This window comes from Lepisosteus platostomus, chromosome 8 (assembly GCF_059453375.1).
Source record: "Lepisosteus platostomus isolate fLepPlt1 chromosome 8, fLepPlt1.hap1, whole genome shotgun sequence".
Taxonomy (NCBI): domain Eukaryota; kingdom Metazoa; phylum Chordata; class Actinopteri; order Semionotiformes; family Lepisosteidae; genus Lepisosteus; species Lepisosteus platostomus.
The window spans coordinates 11,376,843-11,403,820 of record NC_142618.1 but is presented as its reverse complement, the minus strand read 5'-3'; the positions used below and the strand labels follow the sequence as shown (position 1 = coordinate 11,403,820).

The window sequence follows — 26,978 nt, the reverse complement described above, 5'->3', positions numbered from 1 at the left end:
TTCCCGTTAGTCTGTAAGTATACCAGCACATCATGGTATGTGGTACGAATGTCATGGATTTCTCTTTGAACTTTGTGTTTGATTTGCCTTTTATTACTTCTCTACCGCATAATAATCCCTGGTGTCAGGAAACGTATTTTCATTATCTTAAATGATGGCAAGGTTAATCTTGAACAGCTGAGATTGTGTACATTTGATTCAGGTATTGAAAATTCTGAAGAACTAAATAAATCAACATCTTCAGGATCAGTAGCATTAATAATAATGCATTTACAGTATGTAACGCATTCCACATAATCCTAAATCAGGTTTAACTATAAAAAAGAATCCACCATGAAGTTCAGGAACTTGCAAAACTGCAAAACTGCCCCTGTTCCATGAGATCTTTAATGGCCAAGAAGTCAAGAACTCACTTTATTATCTCACTCGAAGGATGGCCCCCTTCAGTGCTGTGTGCCCTGTCCCATACTGAGGCACTGGACTGGAGCTTCCGGTACCAGTCGAGAGGGAAAAGTACCACATACACACCCACCATTACCACTTAATAATAATTGCAACATGACTTTCCTTAGAGTCTCTCATCTTGGTAATAACATAGTCCGTCCATGCCCCACTTCTGATAACTGACAAGGTTCATATAGAAGGTGATAATGCTGCTGCCACAATACAATAATTTGGGAAAACTCCTTTGGAATTTATATCAAGGAACATTCAGAGCAATAAAAGAAACACCTCTATATACAATGCCCTCCAGAAATATTGGCACCCTTGGTAAAAATGAGCCAAAAAGACTGTGGAAAAAAATGTCTTTGTTGTTTATCAGCTTGATATTACACTGAAACTATGAGAGAAATCTAACCTTTCAGTGAGGTAAAATTATTCAAAGAAAACAAAATCCTTGTTTTTGACAAATGTGTTTATTTTTTATAAGGATTTTTTTTCTTTTTTCATATTTTCAGTGTAAGATCAAGCTGATAACCAACAAATAAATCTTTTCATAGCCTTTTTTGCTTATCTTTACCAAGGGTGCCAATAATTCTGGAGGGCACTGTTGTAAGTTCATGTGATGGTTGTATCTCCTTAAAGGGAAACTGCAATACTGTTTTTCTATTCAGGATTATAAAGAATCAGCATTGATGAGTGCATTTCAAACCGCAGTAAAAGCAAAATGCACAAATACATTAACTTGTAACACCTCCCATTTACATCACAAAATAAACAAAATGTCCAGCTACATGCAGCACCATATTCTGCGATTCAGATTGAGGCAAAAACATTTCCTGTTATGTGAAGCCTTCCCTATTAGATTGTAAACATGCAGGCTTGTGAATTCATCTCTTTTAACCCAATGGAAATATTGATCTCGACTTCAAGATGGTTTTGACGATAATTGGAACTTATCTGTTATTTCTGCATGCGCGTCATGTTGGAATGTTTCTGTGGTGAGATATCTATTGCACACCCTGTACTTATTCACTTGAACTTTGCACTACAGTAGTCTTCACAGTGACTAGCGAACAGGAAGGGCTGCATCATGTCATAATTTGTGTGAACTCTTGCTCTCGCCCTTGGCAAGAACAAGGGTTACTACATTTGTAAAAGTTTTCTATACCGCCAATGAATTTATTTTATTACAGATATTTAGTAACCGGATTGAGAAACTGGGATGACAATTCCCCTTTAAAATATGGTTTGATGGAATGGAATTCTTGGCAACTGGAAAACAAACAAACAGGATAGACTAAATGAGATCTCATTTGGATGATGTTGTAAGATAGAAAATTGATACAGCTGTACTATTTACAATGAGTGGAATTTATTAAGAATGCCTTAAACATAGCTTTAAGAACCGTGCATTTAGCCTTTTCAATAAATTGCCTGATTGAGATTATAATAATTGCTTTTATTATTAAAAAGAAATCAGTTTGATTTTGATACATTCATTCAGCATCTCTCAATCCTGGTCTTGAAGGGCTGGTGTATCCACAGGTTTTCACTCCAGCTCTTAACCTGAATCGGTTCATTTTTGAGTTCCTTGGATAAGTTTAGCAGCTTCTTCCAGCTATTCAGGTGATGGAGTTTTAAATAAATCTATAAAACATGCTGACGAACCAGCCCTCCAGGAGTAGGTCTGGGGGCCTCTTTGTTAAAGTAAACTCACTTTTGCTGATATAAGCACACATGAATAAATAAATGGTCTCTTTCTCCATATAACTTGTGTGTTCCGGCCATGCAGCTTGTCACTGCTTTCAAGTCGAGCATAAAATTGAACCTGTCATTCTTGCTGTGCAGTGTTACCGAGCTGTGTTTCTTGACATGAACCGCACAGAATCGGATGAGAAGTGTATTTATTTATTGAACTGAGTGAGAATACAACTCAAAACAGCTGTAAGCTATTCGAATGTAACAGAAAGTAATGCAATGAGAATTCCATGAATGCATGTCTGAACACTAGTAGAACTGTAGCAGGATTTTTAGAATACTTCAGAATCTGTAAAAAGCTCTGTATTCAACAGCTGAACTCCCAATGGTCTGACGCGTATCTCATTTCATCCTCAACTCCAAGGACTCACAGCCATTGTATTCCTTGAAAATGCTTACAAGTGTGTTCAAGAAACATGTCTCTGTCCAGGAATATATAAAGATTCTGTGCCTTTAGCTTATCAGTGTAGGACATTCCTTTAAACCCTGAAATGTCTCATTGCTCCTTTATGGGCTGATCCCTGAGCAGCAGTATCTTTTTATAACATGGTGAGCAAAACGGTACAAATTATTTTAAATGAGGTATTACATGTACATTGAGCATTTTTAACCTAACTTCCCTTGATACAAATTGTGTGATTTTAACTATCTGTCCAGTAATATGTTGGTTGCTTTTTATTGCTTACCCATATTGTATAGAATATGTATATGATGTGTGATCAGAAACATCTTTTTTCTTTTTCCATAAGTAGTCTCCGCATTTCCCGTTTTGTATTTAGAATTTGTTTTTACTGCCTACACCCTGGAGTTTGTCACTCCTCCTGTTTTGGCATCATTTGTTTCACCTGGCAAGCTTACCAAACATACCAGAATTTTTATCATTGATATACTGTATGTTAGGAAAAGTAGTGGTCCTAGTACAGATCCTTGTGGCACTCCTCTAATGATAGCACCCCCAACTTTAGTATTCGCTCTATTTGATCCTTTTCTGGACTGTTTCCCATTAACCATTATTCAGTCCAAACATACATTTCCCAAAATAACTACCATCTTTAATCTGAGAATCAATCTTTTATGAAGAAATTTCAGAAGTGTGTAAAATGACCTACTGTACCTTTTCAAAATCTGTGCTGACTATCCCCTACAATGCTACTGACAAATATGTGTTACTCTAGGTTCTAATTTCTGATTGTTGTTTCCATAAATTTACATGAAACATGTAAATGTCTATACTTAGATCTGTCTTGAGACCATGTTTGTGGATGGAGACTACATTAGTAATTTCCCAGTCCACAAACATTACCACTGTCTTTAACCAAAAAAAGAAAAGGTTGCAGAAGTAAATGTGAATAAGATATTTTGTTTCCTTAACTACAATTGACAAGACACAGGTTTCCATCTCTAAGCCTGATGTGACTTTATAAGCACACCTGCTACAGCAGGGTCTGTTTGTTTTCAAGTCACACTTCTAACATAAGGAAAGAAAAACTCTTCAATCAGGAGAGACACCTACGAGCCTACAGCACTACAATTTAAAGTACTCTTTTATAAAAATGTATGTAATTACAGCATTGTTTTCTGAATCACATCCAAATGTTAGTGGAAGGATTTTTTTTTTACAGAGGAATATTTTTAATACAATTTGAGATTCTGCACGTTTCAAACAATCAGTAGAATAAAATGGTCTCAGAAGATAAATGATACAGTTAATACATTATATATCTTGTGCATGATAATGCTATGAAAAATACAATTTCATAACACATTTTTCAATGTTTTTATAAATACTCTAAAATTTAAAACATCAACATTGCAAGACAATTTGCAAACTGTTTAGGTGCTTAAATGGTAAATCCACTGAGATGCACGAATGAGATGTTTGATTTATTGAATGTATCAGTTTTCCAACAGTAATTTATGTTCCAAATGAAAGTGCAAAACTATAGAAAATCATTGAACACTGACATTAGTTGAAAACAGAATACATTGCAATTAGTACTTTTGCCTACCAGAAAATCCTAAAGCATCATTTTTTATGTTTTCTTCTAAGGAGATGGATGGTTTTTAGAAAAAGTAATCATCAAAGCTGAAGAAGAGGACAAGCACGAAAGTGTATTTCTTTGCAACAGGTATTCTTTAGCACTGGGCTCTCAACAGAAACAGTCTTTTCTGTCTATATTTTGCATACAGAAAGATGTAAATACATTGACTTCAGGAGCACAGGAGCACAACCATTTTTTATATGTAAATTGTTTAAAAATTGCTTTATATATGGATTGGTTCATTGATTCATGTCAATATTTTTCTTTTTGTCCATCTGTATGTCAGGAGCCCGATGCTGACTATGATTACTAATTACATTCTATGAATAGTGAAGAATACATTAACTCAATTACTGCCTGTTTCTCTATTTCCTTTATTTGCATCTGAGGTAAAAGGCAAGCTTGATCTTTTATAGCTGTGTGTGGATTTTGTTTTGTAAAACACACTGTGATGTTGAGACTTTTATATCTGCAGTATCGAAATTTTATAACAAAATTATTGATGACAGTAACAGAAACGTCTTTTATAAAAGCTGAAAATCTAAGGGATTTCTAAACTCCTTCCCAATGTTTAAAACTGTTTAAGATGTTCTCATGGTTTACATTTCAGTTGGCTGGATGTGTACCAGGATGATGGGAAGACTGAAAGGGAGCTCTTTGTTGAAGGCAAGCTGAGAAATACGGTGTATTTTTATTTTCTGCAGGGCTGCATGGCACATTTGTTTTCTCTCCAAATAAAGCTCTAAATAACTTCCTAATATTGGATCAACTGAACAAATAGAATTTAAGTTTCATACTTTAAAAGATTTATGGTATAGTATCTTTAAAATATTGTGGCAATTATGTAGTAAGTGTCTGCAGGTGGTCAAGCGATAAAGCACTCGGGGATAGAATGAAGTGTACTTTATCATGACAAGCTTGTTCAAAGATTTTAGCTTCCTAGCCCCATGACTGACACAGCTGAGAAACAAAACTGTTCTCTTGCACTCTCACATCCCTAACTCACACACAAGGGATACCACACACAAGACACAAAAGAAAAGGGCAGTCCTTACAGGTCTGGGACACAGGTAAGGTAAAAGGTACATCACAGACCATAGTCAAAGTAGCACTGGCAAGAGCAAAGATTTATAGGCACTCTTCAGTCTAAAGTGTGTTAAATCAGAGGTACTAGCATGGTATTTCTTTGTTTCCAAGCAGCGGTAGTATCCAGTTCTACTGTATAGTTTTGACTAGGTTCTTTATCAATAAGGGCAAAGAAAAAGGATGATACTTGTATTTATGATATTTTGTTCCTGTCTTTTTCTTCCAAACACAAAACAAGAATCACTTAAACAAAATCTGATAACAGACAGATATCTACATCCCACTGGAGTTGACTAGTTAAGGTCGCTTCCAGTTTTTCTCTGACAAACTAGCCGACGTATTCCTATTCCTTTTAAGTTGTATGGCACCATGGGAGAAATAGCCCTCTCTTCATGATATAGTGCAGGGGTGACATTATTCACGCTACAAAATAGTCATATTCTTGCATACAGGGTATACTGATAACACCTCTGTCACACAATCCATGTGTATTTCATGGGTAAACAATAGAATAAATAGACGTTCTGCTTTTTAATACAGTAATACAAAATAAGCCAGAAGTCATGAAAGAATTTACATGTAAATGCATTTAAAACTGAAAAACAGGAGGCACTTTGGAACCAGTGGAACCAGCTAACCAGCCATGTTGTTGAAGCCACTACATTGGCTTATTTCAAAAAGGTGCTGAACAAGATCCTTGTGTCAGATATTTGCAAACCAATGCTGTTGATGGATTGAATGGCCTTTCTTCATTTGTACCCTTTCTTCTTATCACCACCACCTCCAATAATAATGATAATTAATGTCTTCTTATATGTCATACTTCATTTTTTGTCACCGTCAGAAACAATTATTTTAAAGCTTTTTAATTTTTCAGATGTATTTGATCTTGGATGGTGGTTTTAGCTGTATTTGAAATTGAATACATTAACAATAAAACATGTTGTTACTTATTATCTCTTAGGATATGAGGAAATCAAGAAAGAATCGCAGAAAGGTAAGTAGATATTATTGTTCAGTATTACGTTTTGAACATACAATATATACCTGTAGTTCATTTGCTTTTTTGCTTGCCAATTTTTTTTGTTCTCGAGTAGCTGTAAAAAACAGTCACAGTTTTAAACAAAGCACCGTATGAGAAAGATATAAGAATAGAATCGGATTGTCTTCCTAAAATAAATCAATCTTCCTCTTCATTTCACATTTCTCAGATTATTATTATTATTATTATTATTAGTGTCTATTATTTTTTATTAAAATCTAGATGATAATGGTTGTTGTTGTTGTTAAAGGAGTGTGGAAAGTCTTTGTGAAAACCTCTGACGATTCTCCAGTGCCTAAAGAGATGAAAGTTTCAATTGTAATCTATGGTTCAGAGGGCAAAAGTGATGACATTGTTCTTCTCCCAAACAACCCTGGAACTGTATGTTTTCTTCCTGGAGCAAGAGATGAGTTTTTGGTAAGATTCTGCAAAAGAAATGTAAGTGCTTTTCTAAAACCACCTGCGTAGCCTACAGCTGAACAAGCTAGAGTAAGTTCAAGCCTGATAAGTAAATGTAAAATGTAGCTTGAAGAAATTGAAGAACATTTGAAGTCTGGAAAATTCAGGGAGAAAAACATTCAATGCTGTTATGGCTACGCTGTTTCGTGAATTTGAACAATTCTTTGCATTCCTGCTTCATTTGAAATGTCTTAGATGTTCAATGCAACTGATTCAGATGTAGTTCAGTGCTTATTTAAGTTTTGTTTCTGTGTGGATATCCGCAGTGTATCTCTGACATCATATCACATTTACATTACAATTCTACTTGTCATTTTGAAATTGTTGTTTTTGAAATCAATACTTTCATTCTGAAAATAATTTAATGATGAAAATTGCTTCATAGTCATTGTAAATGATACCTGGTCCAAGTTCAAAAGACGTTTGTATTATGCATATTCGTGTTCCCTAAAAACAATTGTTCGTGTTCATGCATATATGTATAAATCGACCTCTGACAGCATATGATCTTTTTAGGATATAAATTTAGCCAAGAAAGTACTTAAGTTGTCTATATATTAATTGTGTTAAAGCACAATTGCAAATCATTAGTAGTGAAAACTGAGGTCACAACCTGGGTGAAAATGTAAAAATACACATTTACTGACTATAACAGCTCATTGGAACACATGGTAAAAGTAAAAACAGACATAAAACAAGAACATCTAAATAAGGAACAAGCAGAATGTTGAAATCTGAAGCAGTCAGACAAAGTCTTTTGCTTTTTGAATGTTACAAAACTCCCACAAAATGGACTGACTACAACAGTTGGTGCTCCTGCGGTAAATGATGAGCTGACAGATGTTTCCATTTTTTTTTCAAGGACTAAAGGGAATCTCGGCACTATTTCACTGAATCCACTGTCTGTCAGGCTCCTCATTGTTTCATGAAGCATTGTCAAATATTGAATTGATTACACTTCAAGAAAACAGGTTTTTAGTTTAAATCATTTGACTGTCTTTCAGGAATTTTAATAATGTCACAGGCCATTCGGCAATGCACTTTAAATACCAAAAGTTCAAATTAGAATAGTGTCTCATTGTGCACATGTATAGCCATTGAATGTTATGCCACAAAAGCTACAATATTAAAATGTAAACTAGGAAATATTCACAGATATGTAGTAGTGTAGTGTATAATATAATTTAAAGAACTTACACATTCTACCCATTAAAATTACATGATGTTTTAGTCCAGCTCCCCTCCTTCGTTTGTTATGTTAAAGAAGACATCTTACTAAATGTTTTAAGAGCTGACAAACTAAAGAAAATGAGGAAATGTCCAGTAAAGTCAGTACAATGCCCTTATGTAGCTTTCCTGATCCGCTTTTCTTGACACAATGGGTGAAACTGACACATGCAGGTGATTAGATGAACCCTGACTTTTTCCAAAATCGCCTTCTCACCTTCTATTTGTGTATTGTTTACTCTTAGCAAAGAAGAGCAACTAGCAACATGAGACATTATGTGTATTGACCAGTCTTTTGAGGAAAGAGTTCAATTTTAACTGTCTGGGTGTCTGAGCAGAAAATGCTGAATCTTATGTGGCTTTCTCATGTTCTTGCCACTACTCAACACCTTTTCTACACCGTTCTCCTGCTTTACAAGGGAGTTTTGTTCCTGGAATTGTCCTGTGATTGAGGAAACCACATGTAATGAATACTTAAGTATACTGGAAAATAGGAGTTGGTTCACATGGCCAGCATGAGACTTATAAATGTAAAAATAGTCCCCACTTTTTCTTAAATACATACACAGTAATTTTCCATTAATAAATTAATTATAATTAGTAACACTTACAATTATAATAGTATTTAACATTCATATTACATTAATAATATTAATATTAATTGTGATAAATTACCTTTAAATTAGTCAAATTGAAATGGGATTTTAGAAGGTGGTATGCTGTCACAGTGGTTAGCATTGCTGCCTCGCAGTGCTGGGCCCTGAGTTCAGTTTTTGACCTAGAGAGCTATCTATGTGGAGTTTGTATAGCATGTTCTCCCCGCGTTTGTGTGGGTTTCTTCCAGGTGCTCTGGTTTCCTCCCACAATACGAAGACATACTAGTATGTCAATTGATCTCTGAGAAAATTGGCCCTGCTGTGTGTGTGTCTGTGTCTGTGTGATGGACTGGCGTCCCATCCAGGGTGTATCCTGCCTTGTGCCTTGTGCCCACAGCTTGCAGGGTCAAGATCTGGCTCCCCCTTGACCCTGAATTGGATGAAGCGGTTAGAAAATGGATGGATGGGATAACACTAGTCCTAAATTATGCTTTTTTCACAATTGTACATTAATCTATTAATCTCCCAACTGAAGCATATGATGGACTTCTTGCAAGACAATGCAACACATCTATTGGCTTTTCTAAAGTCTTTACAGATGATAAACGCTTGGCAACAGTACTGACTTTCTTGCTCATGCTGAGGAGCCATTGTTCAGATCCTGTTTGGATTAATTTTAGAGCAAAGACAAAATTGCTTTGGAAACAACATTTTAAAAACCTGCTGTCCTTACCTCTAGCAATGCAATTGTGCTAGCATAATGCCAGGGACAGTGGATAGTGTAAATATGAATAGTAAATATTCAGTATCTATGCAAAGTTATTGAATTTTCAAAGGACGAGTGACACTTCATTGTAAAAGCCAATAAATAGACATAATTTCAACAAAGGGATTCTAAAAGGTGTTTGATCCTGATTAAAAATTGCCTTCTGTTTTCTAAAATAATTATTAAAGTTTCTATGTGCAGATCTATAAAGGAGCATCATAAATATGGTAAACAGATTTTTTTGCTACTTATATTTTCAGTTTTGGAAAATTAGGTGGATATTTTTTAGTTAGAAAATGTGGAGTAAAAGTTTCCCATGTATATTAATATTTCTCCTTTACCCTGTTATGATTTCTGAGAAAAGTGTTTTATGAGATGGAAATATATTCACTTACAGCAATCACAAGTACATACATTAACTACAAAATGTTGATTCATTCCTGGGTTAGAAGAGATTTTTAAAATAATATTGTAAGATAAAAGATGACTGCATTGTTTATTTAAAATAACCAAATTACTTTCCAAAAATGCTGCTTTTATATGTTTGTGACTTTTAGAGACAAATCTAATTTAACTGACATAAAGACCTTTAATCCTCAGGAAATCAAATGATTTGTGGTAATTACCCATGAACATTAATTCCTTGTCTAATTACTGGGAACTAATAGTTCATATTATTGGATATTTTGTTATGGTTTAACTAAATCACATAATTGAAACATTTTCTTTTGGTTTTAATAATGTCAAACATGCACATACACTATAGCAGGCATTTCAGAGCAAAACTAATAATAAAAATAATTAATAACGGCAATAGATCAAAAGTGTTTAGTCTATACCATAAAATATGCTTGATCACAGTTTAAGGTACAGTATACTGTATATTAAAGCCTGCTGTGTTTAATCATTTGTTAAATATAACAGTTTAAAATCACATTAGACCACTTATAACAGGAGTAAAAGTAAGCACTGTTTACATTAGTATGAAAAAGTTTGATATACCTGTTGTTTGCTTATGTGACAAATTTATTAATTTGGTGACCAGTACCTTTCAAGTAGTATTGTTTGATATTTCAGAGTCTGCATTTTACTTTAGTAACCTGCTAAAGTATATTTGTGTCCCATTCGGTGTTATTTACACAGAGACAATGGGGCATCTATTTGCATTCAAACCCAATGGCAGAGACAGAATGCTTTTATTGAGAATTATGCAGTTTAGTTGAAGATCTGCTTTGTGATGCTGAATTCAGGTTGATGCTGGAGATGTCGGGAAAGTGTACAAGATTCGGGTCAGCTGTGACGGGCTGCTGGGTTTTCAGAACTGGCATTTAAAGTCTATTCAGATAGAAGAGCAGCACACAGGAACAGAGCTGCACTTTGACTGTAACTGCTGGCTTTCTCCGAGCTCAGAACACACAGAGCCAGTGAAAGAATTCCCTGTGGTCATAGAAGGTCGGCCATCCCTCCGGGGTAAGAGAGGCAAACAGAACACATTAAATAATGTCTAACTTTTTCTGTGTATCAACAGTGTTAAATTGAAAACTACTGTAACAAAGCTGTAAGGTTTGCTTCAGTATTTGTGTCTGTATAAATAATATTAATGCATAAAACTGCATAGTGTTAGTATTCATATCATGCATATGTAAATAACGCCTTAAGTTCGCTATTTGTAGACATATGTTGATTATATACTTCTCTTGCCAACACGTGCATTTTTTACAGTGAAATGAGATTATTGGATGGTTTGAACATGGTGCAGGTAGGTAAATAGTTCCTTATTTGAGCCACAATGGTCCAGAACTTATCCTGGTTTCCATGGCATTTGGTGAACGGAAAGCATATTAAAGCAAACTGACTTTGCAAAGCATTTCAGCATCAGAATAAGACTTTGGCAGATTTTAAGACCACAGAATGATTATGGTACCTTAAAGTCTCCTGTTTCTGCTTAATTTCAGTGAATGAATATGTTGTATCAGTTCACATGGGGAACAACTGGGGAGCTGAAACATATTCAAATGTCTATTTAACTCTTTATGGAGAGCAAGGTGACTCAGGAGCAAGGAAACTTCGCCATTCCTTAGTCAAAGGACCACCATTTCAACAAAACAAGGTAAATTTATTGTAATAAATCTTTATCTTTTATCATCTTTTTAATTTACGAAACCAGAGATGTTAAGAATCCAAAGGATACATATTCAAAAGGAATTATCTTTCCTATCATGGAAAGATAGTGGACACAAAAATTGAAACACCTGTAAAAATCAGGGACACCGGGGTTTATTGAAACAAAGGACTTCCACAAAAGAGTGGCTCATGCATTAATTAAGAAAATAACATCCCAGCATGCTTAGAGACATGCATAAAAATGCTGGACAAGCCTGGATGCCTATAGTTATGCTGCAAGAGGAGACCTCAGTGACTCTGAAAGAGTGGTGATTGTTAGAGCGCATTTGGCAGGAACTTCAGTGACCAAGACAAATCAACTTGATATTTGATATTTCACAAGTAACAGTGTCTGAGGTGATGTGTCAAGTTGGATCTCCAAGGGAAAGACATCATCTGCAAAAGGCAATAATAGGAAAAAGCAGAGTCCAAGATCACGATATCTGCATCACTGCAAAGTGCAAGGAAAGAAACAACTGCAGATCAATTGACTGCAAATTTCCATCTGGGACATGAGCAGCCATTTTAATCAGAAATGGTCTGCTGAAGTCTCCAAAGAGCAAGGATACCTTAGTTGCTTTGCTGTGCACAAGAAGCGCGTCACACCTGGAACTGCACATTTGTGAGTCCCATGATGCAAAGTGGACTTTCTTTCAATTTTAAATTCACACTTTATTATCCCGTGGGGGAAATTTGTTTTACGGCAGAATCCAAGGCAACAACACAACAAAAACAAGCAAAAATCACCAACAAGACATTCAGTACAAAAATGTTTCAGGAGTTAAGTTACTTTACTTTGCAGACAGAAATGGTTTAAATTTGTTGTGGTAGGGGTGAGCCTCAGACTCCACAACTCTCTTATTTATCTTTAAAATCCATATCTTTGCAGTGGACATTTACTGTAGGATGATCTGATTTGCTCCAGTTGTTTTGCAGCTTATGTTTACTATTTTTTCTAACCTATTATAATTTGCGGTAATGATGTCGCCAAACCAACAAGTAACACAGTATGTGAATATTGTCAGGATCAATAAAGGGTTTGTAGAATTTGCCCAGGCAACGGACTTCCAAGTAGTTGAGAAATATGATATTGTCACTCTCTGTGGTCACAGTACACTACAGCTAATACAGTACACTACCACTAATATTTTACGGTACATTTCCTGGTAGTCACTATTTATTAGTAGTGACTGATCATCTTCAATTTGCAGCATTTCTGAATTGGCCATCCAGTAGTTTAATGAGCACTAGACTGAAATCATCCATATGTCATTGTCTTCACTGTCACTGGGGATCTGAACACAGTCAAGCTAATTATAGGATATTCTGAAATGCTCCTTGAACCAGTGTTTTCCACCTCCTTCCACCAGGCATGAGTTGATTGACTTTCTTGCAGAAGAATGGTGTCACATTTCTCCTGTAGGATTGCCAGACACTGGTACACTCTATGCCATTGTGCGTACAGGCCATTCTGGTCACACTTGGTGGCCCAGTTCTCTGTTAAGTGACTTTACATTAGTGTGTGCATTTTTTATTCTCTGCCTGTAGGAAGTAGATATAATCTGGAATCAAATATATTCTAACTCTTGTGATGAATTATTTTTCTTTGCTTCTAAAGTGATATGATATTAATTAAATAATATAATTTAAAATGTTTTGTAGTTATTTGTTACCACATATATAAGGCCTGAATGTAATGACTTTTGGCAGGTGGATGCTTTTTTGCTGGAATCTGTCTCTCTGGGGCGCTTGACAAGGGCTGTCCTTGGTCATGATGGAGAGGGATATGGTGCAGGACTGTACCCCAAGATGGTCACTGTGCAAGAATCTAAAACGTCGAGAACGGAGTGGGTTTTCCCCTGCTTCAGATGGTTAGATGATCACATTGGAGACCAGAGCACTGTTTGCAGTCTGAAGTCAATTGGTTGGTCCCTTATTCTGTCCCTGACTGTTCTTTTTAGATATTTTTCAGAGTTCCATGGTAAGGTTAGCAATGACAAAGATGTGGCAGACGTATGGAAAATATACTGGGTCAAAATAAGTGATTTGAGTGACCATATTTTGTCTTTTGACCTCTCTATCCTGTGTAAGACTATTTGAGAGGAAAACAATGATCCAACATTGATAGCATTTACATAAAATCACGTCTCCCCAATGCACAAGACAGATCAGGCATGAAGGCATCATAATGTGTTTTTAGTATCTCTCTGTGAATTTGGTCCCTCACAGAATAAAGCCTTCATATAGGCAAAGTCATGATTTTGTTTTTTAAAATTCTGTTACCTACTGTACATACATATATGATCTATATTATATTCTAATAATGCAATGTTACATGTATGAGCTCAGATGGGGAAAGACCAAATAAGTAACTTTGAATTACTATTGTTTCATTTGTATTTAAAGAGATCACCAACTAATCAGATTATTCCATTGAAATGCCATTTAAAAATGAATCCATAAATTAACCGCCAATATGGAAAAGTATTCCTAAATAAAACTATGTGCTCTTTTGCTAAGAATGGCTTCTGAAGTTGGTATTGTTAATTGTTTCAAGGTGCAAGGTCAGTGGTCAGCCAGAAACTGCAGGAACATTCTGGCACCTGGACCTTTGAGATCTGTGGCTCTGAAATCAAACATAATGAAGGCTTCATCTGGCTTACACTGATTGTTTGTGGAGATAAAGGCTACAAAAAAGTAAGACTGTATGTGACTGGACCCACCCTTCAGATCAAGGTTAATACACAGAGACACTATGATATTTGTAAGAGCAAATATCAATTAAACTTTCCTTCAGTGAAAGTTAAAATATCGCTATGGAACAAAAATGCTCCACAGAAAAGTAAATAACATTTATAATTTAACTTTTTTTATCGTCAAAATAGGAACAAATTCCAGAAGTTGGTATGATCTACAAAGTGTGTGTGTCCAGTAAACCTGACCAAGTGCAGCAGACATGGAGGCTTAAAACAATTGACATGAAGAATCTTGAATCAAAGCTGGAAATGCATTTGAACTTCGATTGCCTGTTTGTTTCAAATACACATAACTATGTAGAACTTCCTGCACTGTTTCCAGATCAGGATCCTGATCCTGGTAAGCAATAAGCATGACTAAGATGATAAAATCCCAGCTGTAAGCAGAAAATTTCGTTCTTAACCATTAAAACTGATACATTTAGACTACAGCCTTACATGATTCTTTGGACATGCACAAAAGCAAAACACAAATTATCCATATACAGTAAGGCAGTTTGGATTTCGTATTATTCTTATTTCTGTTTGGAACTGACAGTTCAGAACCTCAGATGACATTTATTCGATGCCATTGGCTGTCATTTTGTTTCTTAGGCTGTTTTTACTCTCTTTGTTCCTTTTTTACAATTGTATGTATAAAAGAAAGAGAAATCTCTTTGAGAACAAGCATTACAAATGATGCAGCACACCAAAGAAAATGGCTCCCTAAGTTCTGCTGTGACAGGCTGTCTATTTCAGATTTCAGGATCACTACATCTGTCACACATTAACTGACAGACATGGAAAATACTGTCTAAGCTGGAAAGAAACAGTTTCCAAAGACAATTGAGCCAGTCTTGTTAGTTTCCATCTGTTGCCCTTTTTCCTTAGTTGTGGAGTACAGGATTAATGTGTATACGGGAGATGTCAGAAATGCAGGCTTTACTGGTGAAGTATACGTCAGTCTCCATGGTCACAGAGGCAACACTGGAACACGGTGGCTATCAAAATCCCAAAATACACCAAACACCTTTTGTCGTGGACAGGTAAGACCCATTAGGAAAACAAATACAGAAGATATTTCATCTTAAAATTGGGAGATCTTGCTTCTGATTCATAGAAATAGAAATGGCTTAATATGACCCACTCACCTTTCATTTCATATGGAAAGCAATATGAGGGAATTAATTGAGATAGAATGCTTTCATATACGTCAAAGTTTATAGATATGCAAAATACCTTTGAACCTGTTTCAACTGCACTATTTTCTGCTGTGTCCCAACATTAAATTGACCAGTAGTGATTCTTATGTCTGTGTTGTTGTTATGTTATAACAACATCCTATTTATGAGTTACTGGAAAAAGGTAATCTAATACCCAGTTTTCTGGGAAACCAAGTGCTCTAAGTTTCCAACTGTATGTGACAATGAAGACTGTGCGCTTCCTTTTGTTGCAAGGAAAAGAAAATCTGGCAAAGTGCAATGGTGCAAATAGATCATAAGGAACAGTAGTTTACTCTTGAAAGAATCTCAGATGACACCCCACACCTGATATAAAATTATAAGGAAAGATCAATTATATTGCTTAAAAGGTAGAAATATATGGAAATGTGAACAACTGTGTAATCATTCAGATTGCCCTTACAGCAGAAAAAAACTATTTTAATTGTAAAATCTTGTCCATAGAACACCATGTGCAATTAAGGGAAAAATGTAATCAAAGTACTATTTGTTGAATGTTCATAAAAGTAATATAGGTCTTCTCTGGCCTTAATTTGGTGCAGAAGGTGAAGCCCTATATACAGCAGGCTTGCATTAATATCTTATTATGCATCTTTTAGGTGGACGTTTTTAAAATCACAGCAGTGAATGTTGGGGAAATGAAAGAGCTAGTTATCGGACATAAAAGTCAGCGCAAAGGTAAAGAAATGTATTATGACTTTGTATTTTCCCCTTCCAAATCACATATCACAGGATAATTGTAAAGCAGAGGTCTTCAACCCTGATCCCAGAGAGCCCCAATCAAGCAGGTTTTATAGGTAGTCATTAAATCATCAATGTAAAAGACCTAGAACAATTGAAGTCTGATCAAACAGGTCACTTGTTAAATTTAGTCATCTAGAAATCATTTGGAACATAAATCAGAATGATCTTCTGCCCGTGGAAGACCAGACTTGATTAACTGATCATTCACTTCCAAGTGTTGATAATATGGTTGTAGCAATTAATACAAATAATACCAGTTTAATTCTGGTGAATTGGAGTGACCTACTGTATAACACTGACTGGACTGGGGCATTCCAGGACCAGGACTGGAGATCTCCATGGCAAAAGATAACACTGAATTAAGCATGTGCAGTATAACAAAAACAACATGTGAACAGAATAGCAAGATGCTACGTTTATGAAGTATAAGATGTACAAGCCTGTAACTAGATCTACGAAGAAATAAATAAAAACACTAAAACTATCTTTACATCTCAATGACCCCAAGTGTTCAAGTGAAATGCATTTTATAAAGTCAGTAAGTCACAAAAGTCATGATCATATATGATAAGTGTAAGACTGAGACTTTCTTGATTTCAAATTATTGTTGATTTACATTTCAAATTAATTTCTAATTACATTTCTAATTAAATACTCCAGTTACTGGATGTGAATATATCCAATGGAATATATTTTGTCTACTATACAGTATGCATGTGTTCTTCAAATATTGTTTTTCAGTTTCTATGTAAAAGATCTCTTGTGTTACATTACATAAAATATGTGAATAGCATATTTAGCAATTCTCTAAATGTGAATTTAATTTGACTTGACTGGGAAAATGCATTACATACTTTAAGTTCCACATTATTAGGTTAGTTAATTTGACCACAGTGAATTTTGAACAATGAATTAATGCCATCTCTCAGTGTTTGTAATGGAGATTACCTCAAGATTATAAAAACAATTATTTTGCGGAATAAAAGAATGTTCTTCTTAGGTTCTTCAGCAGTGTGTGTTCCTACTGTAACTAAAATATTCATTGTCAGCTTTAATGGACTGCACAGATCGTTGGTTTCTGGAGAAGGTGATAGTGGCGGAAGGAGATATGCCCACTACACAGCACACGTTCATGCACAATGATTGGATTGATGCTCACCCAAAGAAGCCAGATGTCTATGAGGTAGTCATGCCTGTGAAAGGTAATCTATCAGTGTTGAGACATTTTGCCTTGTCTTACATTTAGTTAAACTTCCTGCAGGCCTTATACAATAAGCTGGGTTTACAAGAAAGACTGAACATGCAAATCAGTTGCTGGATTAAACTGAAACCAGTGCTTCCTGACCACTTTCAATATGAGCCCGTTTCTCTAGGCTTGGGTGTATGAGCCAGAAAAAAGTCATGCCTTTAGTTGCTGCCGAGCGGTTTGTTGGCATAATGGTTTCAGTGCGTGACTCACATTCTGGAAGCTGGGGTTCGAATCCTGCTGACGGCATGAGTTCGGTGTGGTGGCCCTGTGGCCAAAGATCTACGCCTGTGGCTGGAAGGTTGCTGGTTTGTATCCCGCAGTTGGCACAGGAATCCTACTCTGTTTGGCCCCTGAGTAAGGACCTTAACCCCAACTGCTCCAGGGGCACTGTATAAATGGCTGACCCTGCGCTCCGACCCCAAGCTTCTCTCCCTGTCTGTGTGTCTCGTGGAGAGCAGGTTGGGGTATGTGGAAAAAGACAAATTCCTAATACAAGAAATTGTATATGGCCAATCAAGAGACCTCATCTTCTCTCTTAGTTCCAATAATACTCTCTAATGAATGACTGCATTCGCAAAGCCACAGACACCTTCACCCCAGAGCCAGTTTTCTCAGAATCCAATTAACCTCCCATTATATTTCTGGGCTGTAGGTGGAAACTCCCAGCAGAAACCCACATGCCCACAGGGAGAACATACAAACTCCACGTACTGAAGATAGCACCCAGTGAATTAAATGCAGGGCTCCAGCGCTGTGAGACAGCAATGCAAATTACAGTGCCATCATGCCGCCACATGAGAACATAAGAAAGGTTACAAAAGAGAGTCATTCGATCAGTTTAACTCTTCTTGTTGTTAATTCGGTTTCTTGAAGGGAGCCGTGGTATCAGCTTTAAGAACATGGCAGTGTAGTTTATTCAAAACTCTCTCAGCCCTTTTTTATAGCGCCTTCCTTTCTCACCTTTACATGCAAGCCTTCATATCGAACTAAAGTTGCATCTCCCAAGACATTTTGGTAAGTTGCACAGCATGAAAAATGACAAATTGCATCGAATGAAATTAAACTGAATGTTGAAGCTGGTTTCCATTAATAACCGACTAAGAATACATGAAAGGCTAAAAACGAGAGCAGGTGTTGTACACAGGATGCTTGTTATTGTTGCTAGTGAACTTGCTCTTTATAATCTTGGTGAATCAAATTCCACTGCATTTTGTCTGCATTTATAACATTTGTGTCCTGTCTTCCAAGTGTTCTTAGCTTGAATTGGTTGTTTAGCCATCTATATGCACACAAAAACTTCCCACATCTTATTTTTTTATAGTATTTGAAACTACAGCTTTACTGTGTCTAGAATTTACTGTCACATCATTTCCAACTTTTATTTTTAGCTTGGTAAGTACAGTATATGTAGGAGCCGAATTGATATATTTCACGTGTGAATATCACAATAAATATTAAAAGGAAGACCCATATTTAACGTAAAACATACCCTTAATGTCTTCGTAGCCACAATTTGTAAAACTAACTGATGATAAGGACTAACAATGTTAACCTTCAAGCTCATATTTTGCCTTTTATAACAAGGTAAAACCTAAGACTTTTATGTAGTCTATTCATAAGCTTTAATTTCCTAAAATAAATCTGAATCACCTTCTTGTAATCCAAAAGAAACTGTTGAAATCAGGTCCGACCCCATTAAAGAGCCTGAAGCTGGAAAAGCAAGACATTGGAACATGTGGGTGAAGTGCTCGCCAGTACCAGAAAGACCAATAGACGTGTCAGTCATTATCTTTGGGGAGAAAGGAAAATCACCCCTGTTAAGAGCTGAAAACTTCCATGATAAGCCATTTCCAGTAAGTGGCCTGTTTTGTGTTCTATGTGAAACAATGAACAAAACAAATTCTTCAAAAAATGTTCAAAATTAAACGTTGCAGTGTGAAATTGTGTTGGCAGTTTCATAATGTACCCTTATTATTTTTATTTGTGTCATAGTATATCTATAAAATTTGCATTTTACAAAATTTAAATTCCAAATATATACTGTTGGTAAGTAATCAAACTACCATTTTTTTTAGCAAAGTGAAATCTTTAAGATAGATATATATACACAGTATATATTTTTACATTTAGAATCAACAATTATTTTGTCATACCTGCCAGTCGCAGCTACAAAGGATTGAATGAGGAAGGGTGGCAGGACTGCTTTGATCCACTCACCATCCTTACACGTCACAAGCACCACAAGCCCCATAGCACAGGTTCAGCATCAAAAAGAAGCTGTGTCCCTCAACAACAGGTCCAAGAGGCTACAGCTGTTGTGGAGAGCCCAGGCTGCCTAACGTCACAATTAATTTGTGCCTTGACCCAGGCTTGAACCTGGGATTACAGAGCTCAGCCTGCAATAGGTATGAGCACCCTTAGAAGTTGAAACACTCATGGGGTTCCTTAAAGTAAAATTAAAGTTAAAATTCTGTGCCCAAGGTTACAGTCATGTGATCGACTTCATTTTACCATCAAAGCTTGAATTGCTCAAAGACCCTTTCCTTTCACAGGTGCACACTGGGGAAATAGGTGCCATTCTTAAGGTGTCATTCTTCTGCAAGAGTCCAGAGAAGATGAAAGGTCTGAAGCTAGAGAAGGTAGGGAGATAAAGTTAAATCGTCTCCATTATAATTCCTTTCAACAGCCATATTTCTATTTATTAAACACAGACAGACTCACATTCGAACTACAAATCGTTATCTGTATAAACGCATTTTTATCTTTTAAAATAAGGGTGTCCAAGCAAGAAGGTGGGTGTTGAAGGTGTGAATACATAAAAACATTTTGTGTTTTAATTAGAATAGAATTGACCTGCTTTATTAATGAGGAGGTCCAATTGTTCTGTGATGCTTAATGGAGATATTTGCTTTTTCTTCAATCTTTTGGATCCTTGAATTTAATCTGTGATTAAATAGACACAGCACTATTATCTTTAGTGTCTTTAGTTTGTTTTGATTAGATTAGAAATAGGATTTTCTATTCACCATATGTTTTACATAACTGCTGTTCAGTTTCTTTTTTGAATGAGGCATACTGTACATCAGAGGAAACTGAACACTACAAGATAAAGACATGATCAGTCAACCTAGAAGCACGCAGAGATTGATAACCAGACAATCATGAAAAGTACTTTGGTGCCATTCTGTCTAGTACTTTGAATGTAAGCAAAAGGATTTTCAAATTAATCCTGTTTCTCACTGGTAGCCAATACAAAGAGGTCAATGCAATCTGCTAAGAGTTACAGGTGCTCTTGGATCTGAGCTGGTTGTAGCTATCAGTACCCTTTGTTTTATAATCCTGTCTAGATTAAATAAAGGCATGAACTACTTTCTCAGCATTGAATAAAGAGAAATAATCTTATTTTGGAAATATTTCTTAAGTGATAAATATATTTATTATATTGTATTATTTTAATGGGTCATTCAAAACCACGTATAATGGCTAATAATAATAATAATAATGTCCTAAGTACTTAGAGCTGATTGGTTTGCATTTACAAAGTGTAATATCCAATCCCTAAACCAAAATGTTATCACTGTAAGAAAAATTATATGACTAGGTATACACTATATTTGCATATGCTATTGCAAATTACTTATTACAAATTTATATGACTGCAGATTTTAAGGGACTTAAATTGCTGGAGAGTGAAATAACAATAAATTTTTTGGTTGACTACCTGCAGATATCACCACTTAAAGACCTTCATTTCCAAGTTTAAAATTGGATTGAATATAATGAGCAGTAAAGATTACATCAGTATAAATATCATTTATCATAACTAATCTGTTGTAACTATTCCAAGGTTTAGAGAAAGGTCTAAAATAACCTTATTTTGAAAATAGTCTTAACCTTTAGTCTTTACCATAGGTCCTAGGTTAAACTCAATAAATTCTAAAAAGGAAGGGAAAATAATCAGAATGTCTAATCCAAAATAAAGATAAATTGTATCTATATTCTTTTGTAAATGGAACAGTAATATCTACTCTGGGTGATGAATTCCACCTTTTAAATAAAGGAATAAAGTGAAGGTCAGATACAAGTGCATAACACAAATGGCATGGGAAAACTAAGCAAGTCCTGTATACAAACAGATGGAATAGAAAATGTTAAAATTTGTACTAGAATAAAATAAAAGTATAACATTAGTATTGGGAAAGAGTGGCAGTGTCACCTATTACATTATTGGCTTTTTTTAGTTGTCATACCGTATATAATACATAATAATACTTACACTTACATAGCTGGATTTACATAAAACAATATATACTGTATTTATAATAATTCTCTACAATTATATTGCGCTTTTCTGGGCACTCCACTCAAAGCACTTTATGAGTAATGGGGACTCCCCTCCACCTCCTCCATGTGTAGCCCCACCTGGATGATGCGACAGCAGCCATAGTGCGCCAGAACGCTCACTGCACACCAGCTATTTCTGGGGAGGAGAACAGAGTGATGAAGCCAATTTATAGATGGAGATAATTAGGAGGCCATGATTAGTAAGGGCCAATGGGAAACTTCAGTCCATGGAGGAGTTTGACCAGGACAACAGGGTAACAGGCCTACTATTTTAATGAAATGCCCTGGGATTTTTAATAAGTACAGAGAGTCAGAAACTCAGTTTTACATCTCATCCAAAGGACAGCCCCTTTTTTACAGTATAATGTCCCCATCACGATACAGGGTATCAGGACCCTCATTGACTGCAGGGAAAGCGCCTCCTGCTGGTTCCTTTAACACCTCTCCCAGCAGCAACCTTATCTTTCCCAGAAGGTCTCTCCAGACTGGCCAGACTCACACCTGCTGAGCGTCAGTGGGTTGCCAGTTGTGAGTTGCAGGGTGACATAGCTGCTGGCAAGTTGAGAATTGTGTTTCAAGAAACCCTTTTATTTTTTTTTCAGAACATTGCTACTTAACAGAGTTACATTTTGTCCCATTCTTACTGACAGGTAATAAAGCAATGTGAAAACGGGCAGCATCCTGGATATTTATTTTTTTCATAAGTCAATTGTTTTTCCTTTCAAATTGAATCGTTGGGGTACTTTTTCGGCACCTGCAGGACTAAAGTTTTTACGTTACTGCTTTTTTTCTGGAAAAAAAGGAGCGTTATTAATTCTTTTTCATGACACCAATAGCTGCGCATGAAGGACAGTGTTACAAAGCAAGAGCTGGGATTTGACACTACAGACCGGTGGCTGTTTGAGGAGAAGAGACTGGAGACCGTGACGGAGCTGGCAGCTGTCAGACCTGACAGGCCCCCTCTCAGAGGTATGGCACATAAATAAAAAGTGACTTAATGTTCAGCGATATATGTGCCTGGAATAGTCAAACAGAAGACGGTATCCATGCAGATTTGTAATAGTGCAGCTAAAGTGCCCGTTGTGTTAGAAAGCTTTGGTTGGGAGTACAGAAATCAATCTAAAGTAGTTCCATTGTTGGCCTCAAATGTGCCTTGCCTCGGGATGTAGAAATCTGCTGTTTCTTTTTGAGTCCACAATTAGATTGGATCAAACCAAATCGCATTAACAAAAAGGCTGAATGTCTTCTGTCTGCATTGCAATATTTTGGTGTATTTTACAAAGGTCTCCATTGACATGTGGTTTGCCATTTTACGATAAGTAAATGTCTTCTGAAGGACAAAGATGTCGTTTCGCATTCCCTTTGATTCTTTGTGATCATGTATAAATAATGAAGTAAATATACTGTCTCTTAACAGAATCCAGTCTAGCTCTGAATGTGCAATTGGTTTTATACCTTCAGAACCAAATCTCCGTGTAACGTGTAACTTTTTGACTCTCTTTTTAAAATGACTTGTTTCATTTCTTCATCTCCACTACAAATGAAATTGATACTAATAAAGCAATGTATTTCATGTACTAGCAGTACGTTTACCTTATATCAACTACATTGTCTTGTAACACAAACCAACCCTCGTTTCTCCTTATTTATAGAAAAGGCGAAACAAAAATGCAGATGGGTGCAGCATATTTCAATTAATGCAATTTTGATACAAATAGCTATGGTAACAGCATGTGTCCAACATGAAACCTTTTCTTAATTACATTCAGACTGGTTGCTCATTTAAATTGTGCTGTCTCAATTGCATGCAGCTTGTACGTTCTACTTGTATACGACTATGAAGGGTTTGACAGATTTTAACAAAATTCAGTTACAAGACACAGAATAGGTCAATTACCTGTAAATGTCTTGAAATGCTATCAGATTAGTTTTTTAACAGAGACTAGAAATGTTTAGGGAATGGCAAAAGCTAAGAAACCTGCTTGTATTACAGAAAGGGACACTGTGAGGGAGGGGTGGGGTAACAGGCATCTTAAAGGAATCAGGTGCATGGGAACACAAGGAAAGTGACTTGATGCAGAAAGGTTGCTTTAATTTCACAGTGCGGAGGGAAATGGACGCACATTTCGAGCTGTGTTCAGAGTAATAGCAAATTTATTCAGTTCCTATCTAAATAAAACCCTGTCAGGCTAAGCTGCTTAGAGAATATAAAAGTCTTCACAAGTGCAAAGCCATACTTGACCATTCTGCTGACTTACAGTAGTTGGTCTTATCGTTCAGCTTTCATATTTTGCCTCCAGGTCGACCCTTCAGGAGGATCTGCTTCCTTGCTGAGGCAGCTGGTTATCCATTCTGTCCTTGAGTATCTGTTCCTTGAATCCAAATCATAGCAATGGGTCTGCTTACATAACCTTAATAACTCACTTTATTTGGCTATGTGGGTTATTAATGTATGGCTTTTTTAAATTTAGATAATTTGAACAGGAGTTTTTCCTTTCTTTTCTATTCACTGCCCAACCTGGACAAAATTTTGGCCGTAGAGGAGTCTGTAAATGATGCTTACAAATAAGGAACACTTCCAACAGAGGGGAAACATATTAGAGAAGTGTGCTATTACCGAGAACGTGTCGTGCATTATAAACTGGGAATCAAGTATTAAGATAAGGTGTTGTGCTAAGTTTCATTCAATCATTTTTGATCATGTACCTCTCGTATTTGTGTTGTAGATTTGATTTACTCTGTGAAAGTGCATACAGGCGACCTGCCCGCCGCTGCCACTGATGCCCACATCTCCATTGCACTGTTTGGCGAAAACGGAGACACAGGCGTGCGGAGGCTGACTGATAGTGCTTCTCGAATACTTCTAGACAAGGGGAAGGTGGGTAATGACGCCAAACTGCCGGCTGTTTTTTAGCTTACAGTCAGCAGGGTGCTACAGCCCCAGGAGTAGTGCTTCTTCACACATTGTTATTGAAAAAAAAAAAGATTTGGCAAGAATTGTGGAATAGTAGAGCGTGTTGCATTTGAAAATACTACGGTATTGTCCAGCTGCGCGCCTTCTTCGTAGACAATCAAAACTTTTGTGCTTTTCCAGCAATATATTACGAAGCAAACTAATTAGACTGTCATCTTTACCTCACTTGGAGATATATCAAACTCACCGTAATATGACTTGTCTACTTGAGCCGAAGTGTAGTGTACTGTTGAGATAGTGAGATATTAACAAGCCCACAGGCAAGATTTGTGCTGCTACCGTAATTCATTTGTGTCTTTACACAGAGCAGTGATTGAAGAAGCGTGTTCGCAGGTAAACGAACAGTCATCAGTCGTTTCATGTTCTAGACTATCAAAGCGGAGAGAAGTTGCCACGGAGAACAAATATTCACGTTTAGTAAAAATGAACGTTTTTACCGTTTTAAAACTCATAAAAGTAAAAAAAATAGGCTACTTTAGTTTTATATTGTATGTATTCTGGGTACGAACTTCTGGCATGAAGAGTTTATTTCGTCACCCCATTTCGACTGATGAATAATTGTTTACCTGCGATGTATTTTGTACACCGAATATTTAGTAGTACACGTATTTAACAGTATAAAGCTTTGAGATATTGCCAAGTTTACCTTATTTAGGTTACTGTGAATGAACGCGTTATGTTGCTCGTACTGTAATTGTTGTACTGGGAAAGACGATATGAAATGCATTTAGTAGTACAAAGCGTTGAATAATCAGAGAGTGGTATTGCCAAGTTTTCCTTAGTTTAGTTCGCCCGTTTTGTAGTCGAGCCTGCTTAACATGAATGAACACGACGTGTCACTTACTTCTTGTGCGGGCACATAGGAGATAAAATTCAATTGCATCAGACTGAGAGTGGAGAATGAAAAAAAAATCTTTAAAAAAATATCTGCGGATATGCACAATGCCACTGGAAAAGCAGCTTCAACAACAGGCAGCATTTTCACCGTAAGCCGAGTAACCAGAGAATTACGTCACGCGAGGGCGGCTCATTCCCCTTTTTCGCTACGTCACAGAAGTGCGGACTTGGAGGAAGGTCTTGGTGCACAGTGCGAGAACTGGGACACGGCCTTCGCCCAGCTGGCGTATGCGGATCACGCATCTGTGCTCAGCTAGTGTGTTTTCGTTCTTTGGAAACAATACTATAAATATGGTTCCAATGAGTGTCAAGGGTATGAAGCATTCTGATAGTGTTGTGGTGCGGTGTAAAGAAAAGCACACGGGAGAAAACGATATGGGAGAACGAAAAAACGTAATCATCGCTTAATGAGGATACTGTCGCATACTACGCTTGATCTTCTCTGTTTAATCATATTTTCTCGTGGTATTTATGGTTAAACATAAATTGCATTTATAGTAATTTAAATAGAAAATGACCCATTACATTGAAAACACCTTTGTTTATAGTTAAACCCCTAATGAATAAGTTTAAAGCTTGCTGACTAATTCAGAAAAACAAGGACCAACCCTGCAGCTACAGTAGACTAATTCATTGAGACAGATTTGCACATTCATCCAGGGAGTTACTGTTCTTAATGTTGGGCAGATGTTCTGTACAGTAAGTACAATAGGTCCTGAGAAATATTTACGTGAAAGTGATGCTGTTGTCCTTCAGTAGATAAACTTTTAGAAAGTATATTTCTTAATTTGACATTAAATGCAACAGGTTTCTCTGACTTCACTTGGAAGTAATTTATTTTATGAAATCAATATGAGATGTGCTTGAAATTTTTTTTTTCTCGCCAAATAAAGGTAACCTGTCATACAAGCATGATCTATCTCATGATTCTTACTCTCACAGGTCAACGTCTTCTGCCTGAGAGCAGTGGAGCTGGGCTTACCCACCAAACTGACTGTTGAGCACAGTAATGAAGGCTATGGTGCCGGGTGCTACCTGGATAGAATCACGGTGCAGGCCTCAGCAGACACAGACGCCGAGTTTGTGTTTCCATGCCAACAGTGGTTAGACAGCGGAACTGGTGACAGATGGACAAAACGAGAAATAAAACTCCTTGGAAAAGTCAGCCGCCACAGCAGAATGACAGCAGATCCTCAGGGTGTGTGTCTAAA

At 36.5% G+C, this 26,978-nt stretch overlaps 1 protein-coding gene across 9 annotated transcripts in view; it reads left to right on the top strand.

Moving 5' to 3' along the window:
* The window catches only part of LOC148655663 (lipoxygenase homology domain-containing protein 1-like), a 113,867-nt gene that overhangs the window by 57,329 nt on the left and 29,560 nt on the right, over positions 1-26,978 (top strand). For 8 of the 9 annotated variants that reach the window (XR_015940774.1, XM_088642433.1, XM_088642428.1 and 5 more), the window contains exons 29-45: positions 4,253-4,331; positions 4,855-4,910; positions 6,295-6,327; positions 6,623-6,789; positions 10,671-10,890; positions 11,376-11,530; positions 13,294-13,507; positions 14,141-14,319; positions 14,469-14,679; positions 15,210-15,364; positions 16,159-16,237; positions 17,353-17,505; positions 19,221-19,405; positions 20,105-20,191; positions 22,733-22,865; positions 24,623-24,774; positions 26,710-26,965. Coding sequence is in view for 8 of the 9 variants with exons in the window: in XM_088642433.1 (XP_088498559.1) it covers positions 4,253-4,331; positions 4,855-4,910; positions 6,295-6,327; positions 6,623-6,789; positions 10,671-10,890; positions 11,376-11,530; positions 13,294-13,507; positions 14,141-14,319; positions 14,469-14,679; positions 15,210-15,364; positions 16,159-16,237; positions 17,353-17,505; positions 19,221-19,405; positions 20,105-20,191; positions 22,733-22,865; positions 24,623-24,774; positions 26,710-26,965 (2,514 nt within the window). In the remaining variant the exon portion in view is untranslated. The remainder of the gene's footprint in view (positions 1-4,252; positions 4,332-4,854; positions 4,911-6,294; positions 6,328-6,622; positions 6,790-10,670; positions 10,891-11,375; positions 11,531-13,293; positions 13,508-14,140; positions 14,320-14,468; positions 14,680-15,209; positions 15,365-16,158; positions 16,238-17,352; positions 17,506-19,220; positions 19,406-20,104; positions 20,192-22,732; positions 22,866-24,622; positions 24,775-26,709; positions 26,966-26,978) is intronic. The other variant, XM_088642432.1, reaches the window with a different exon arrangement.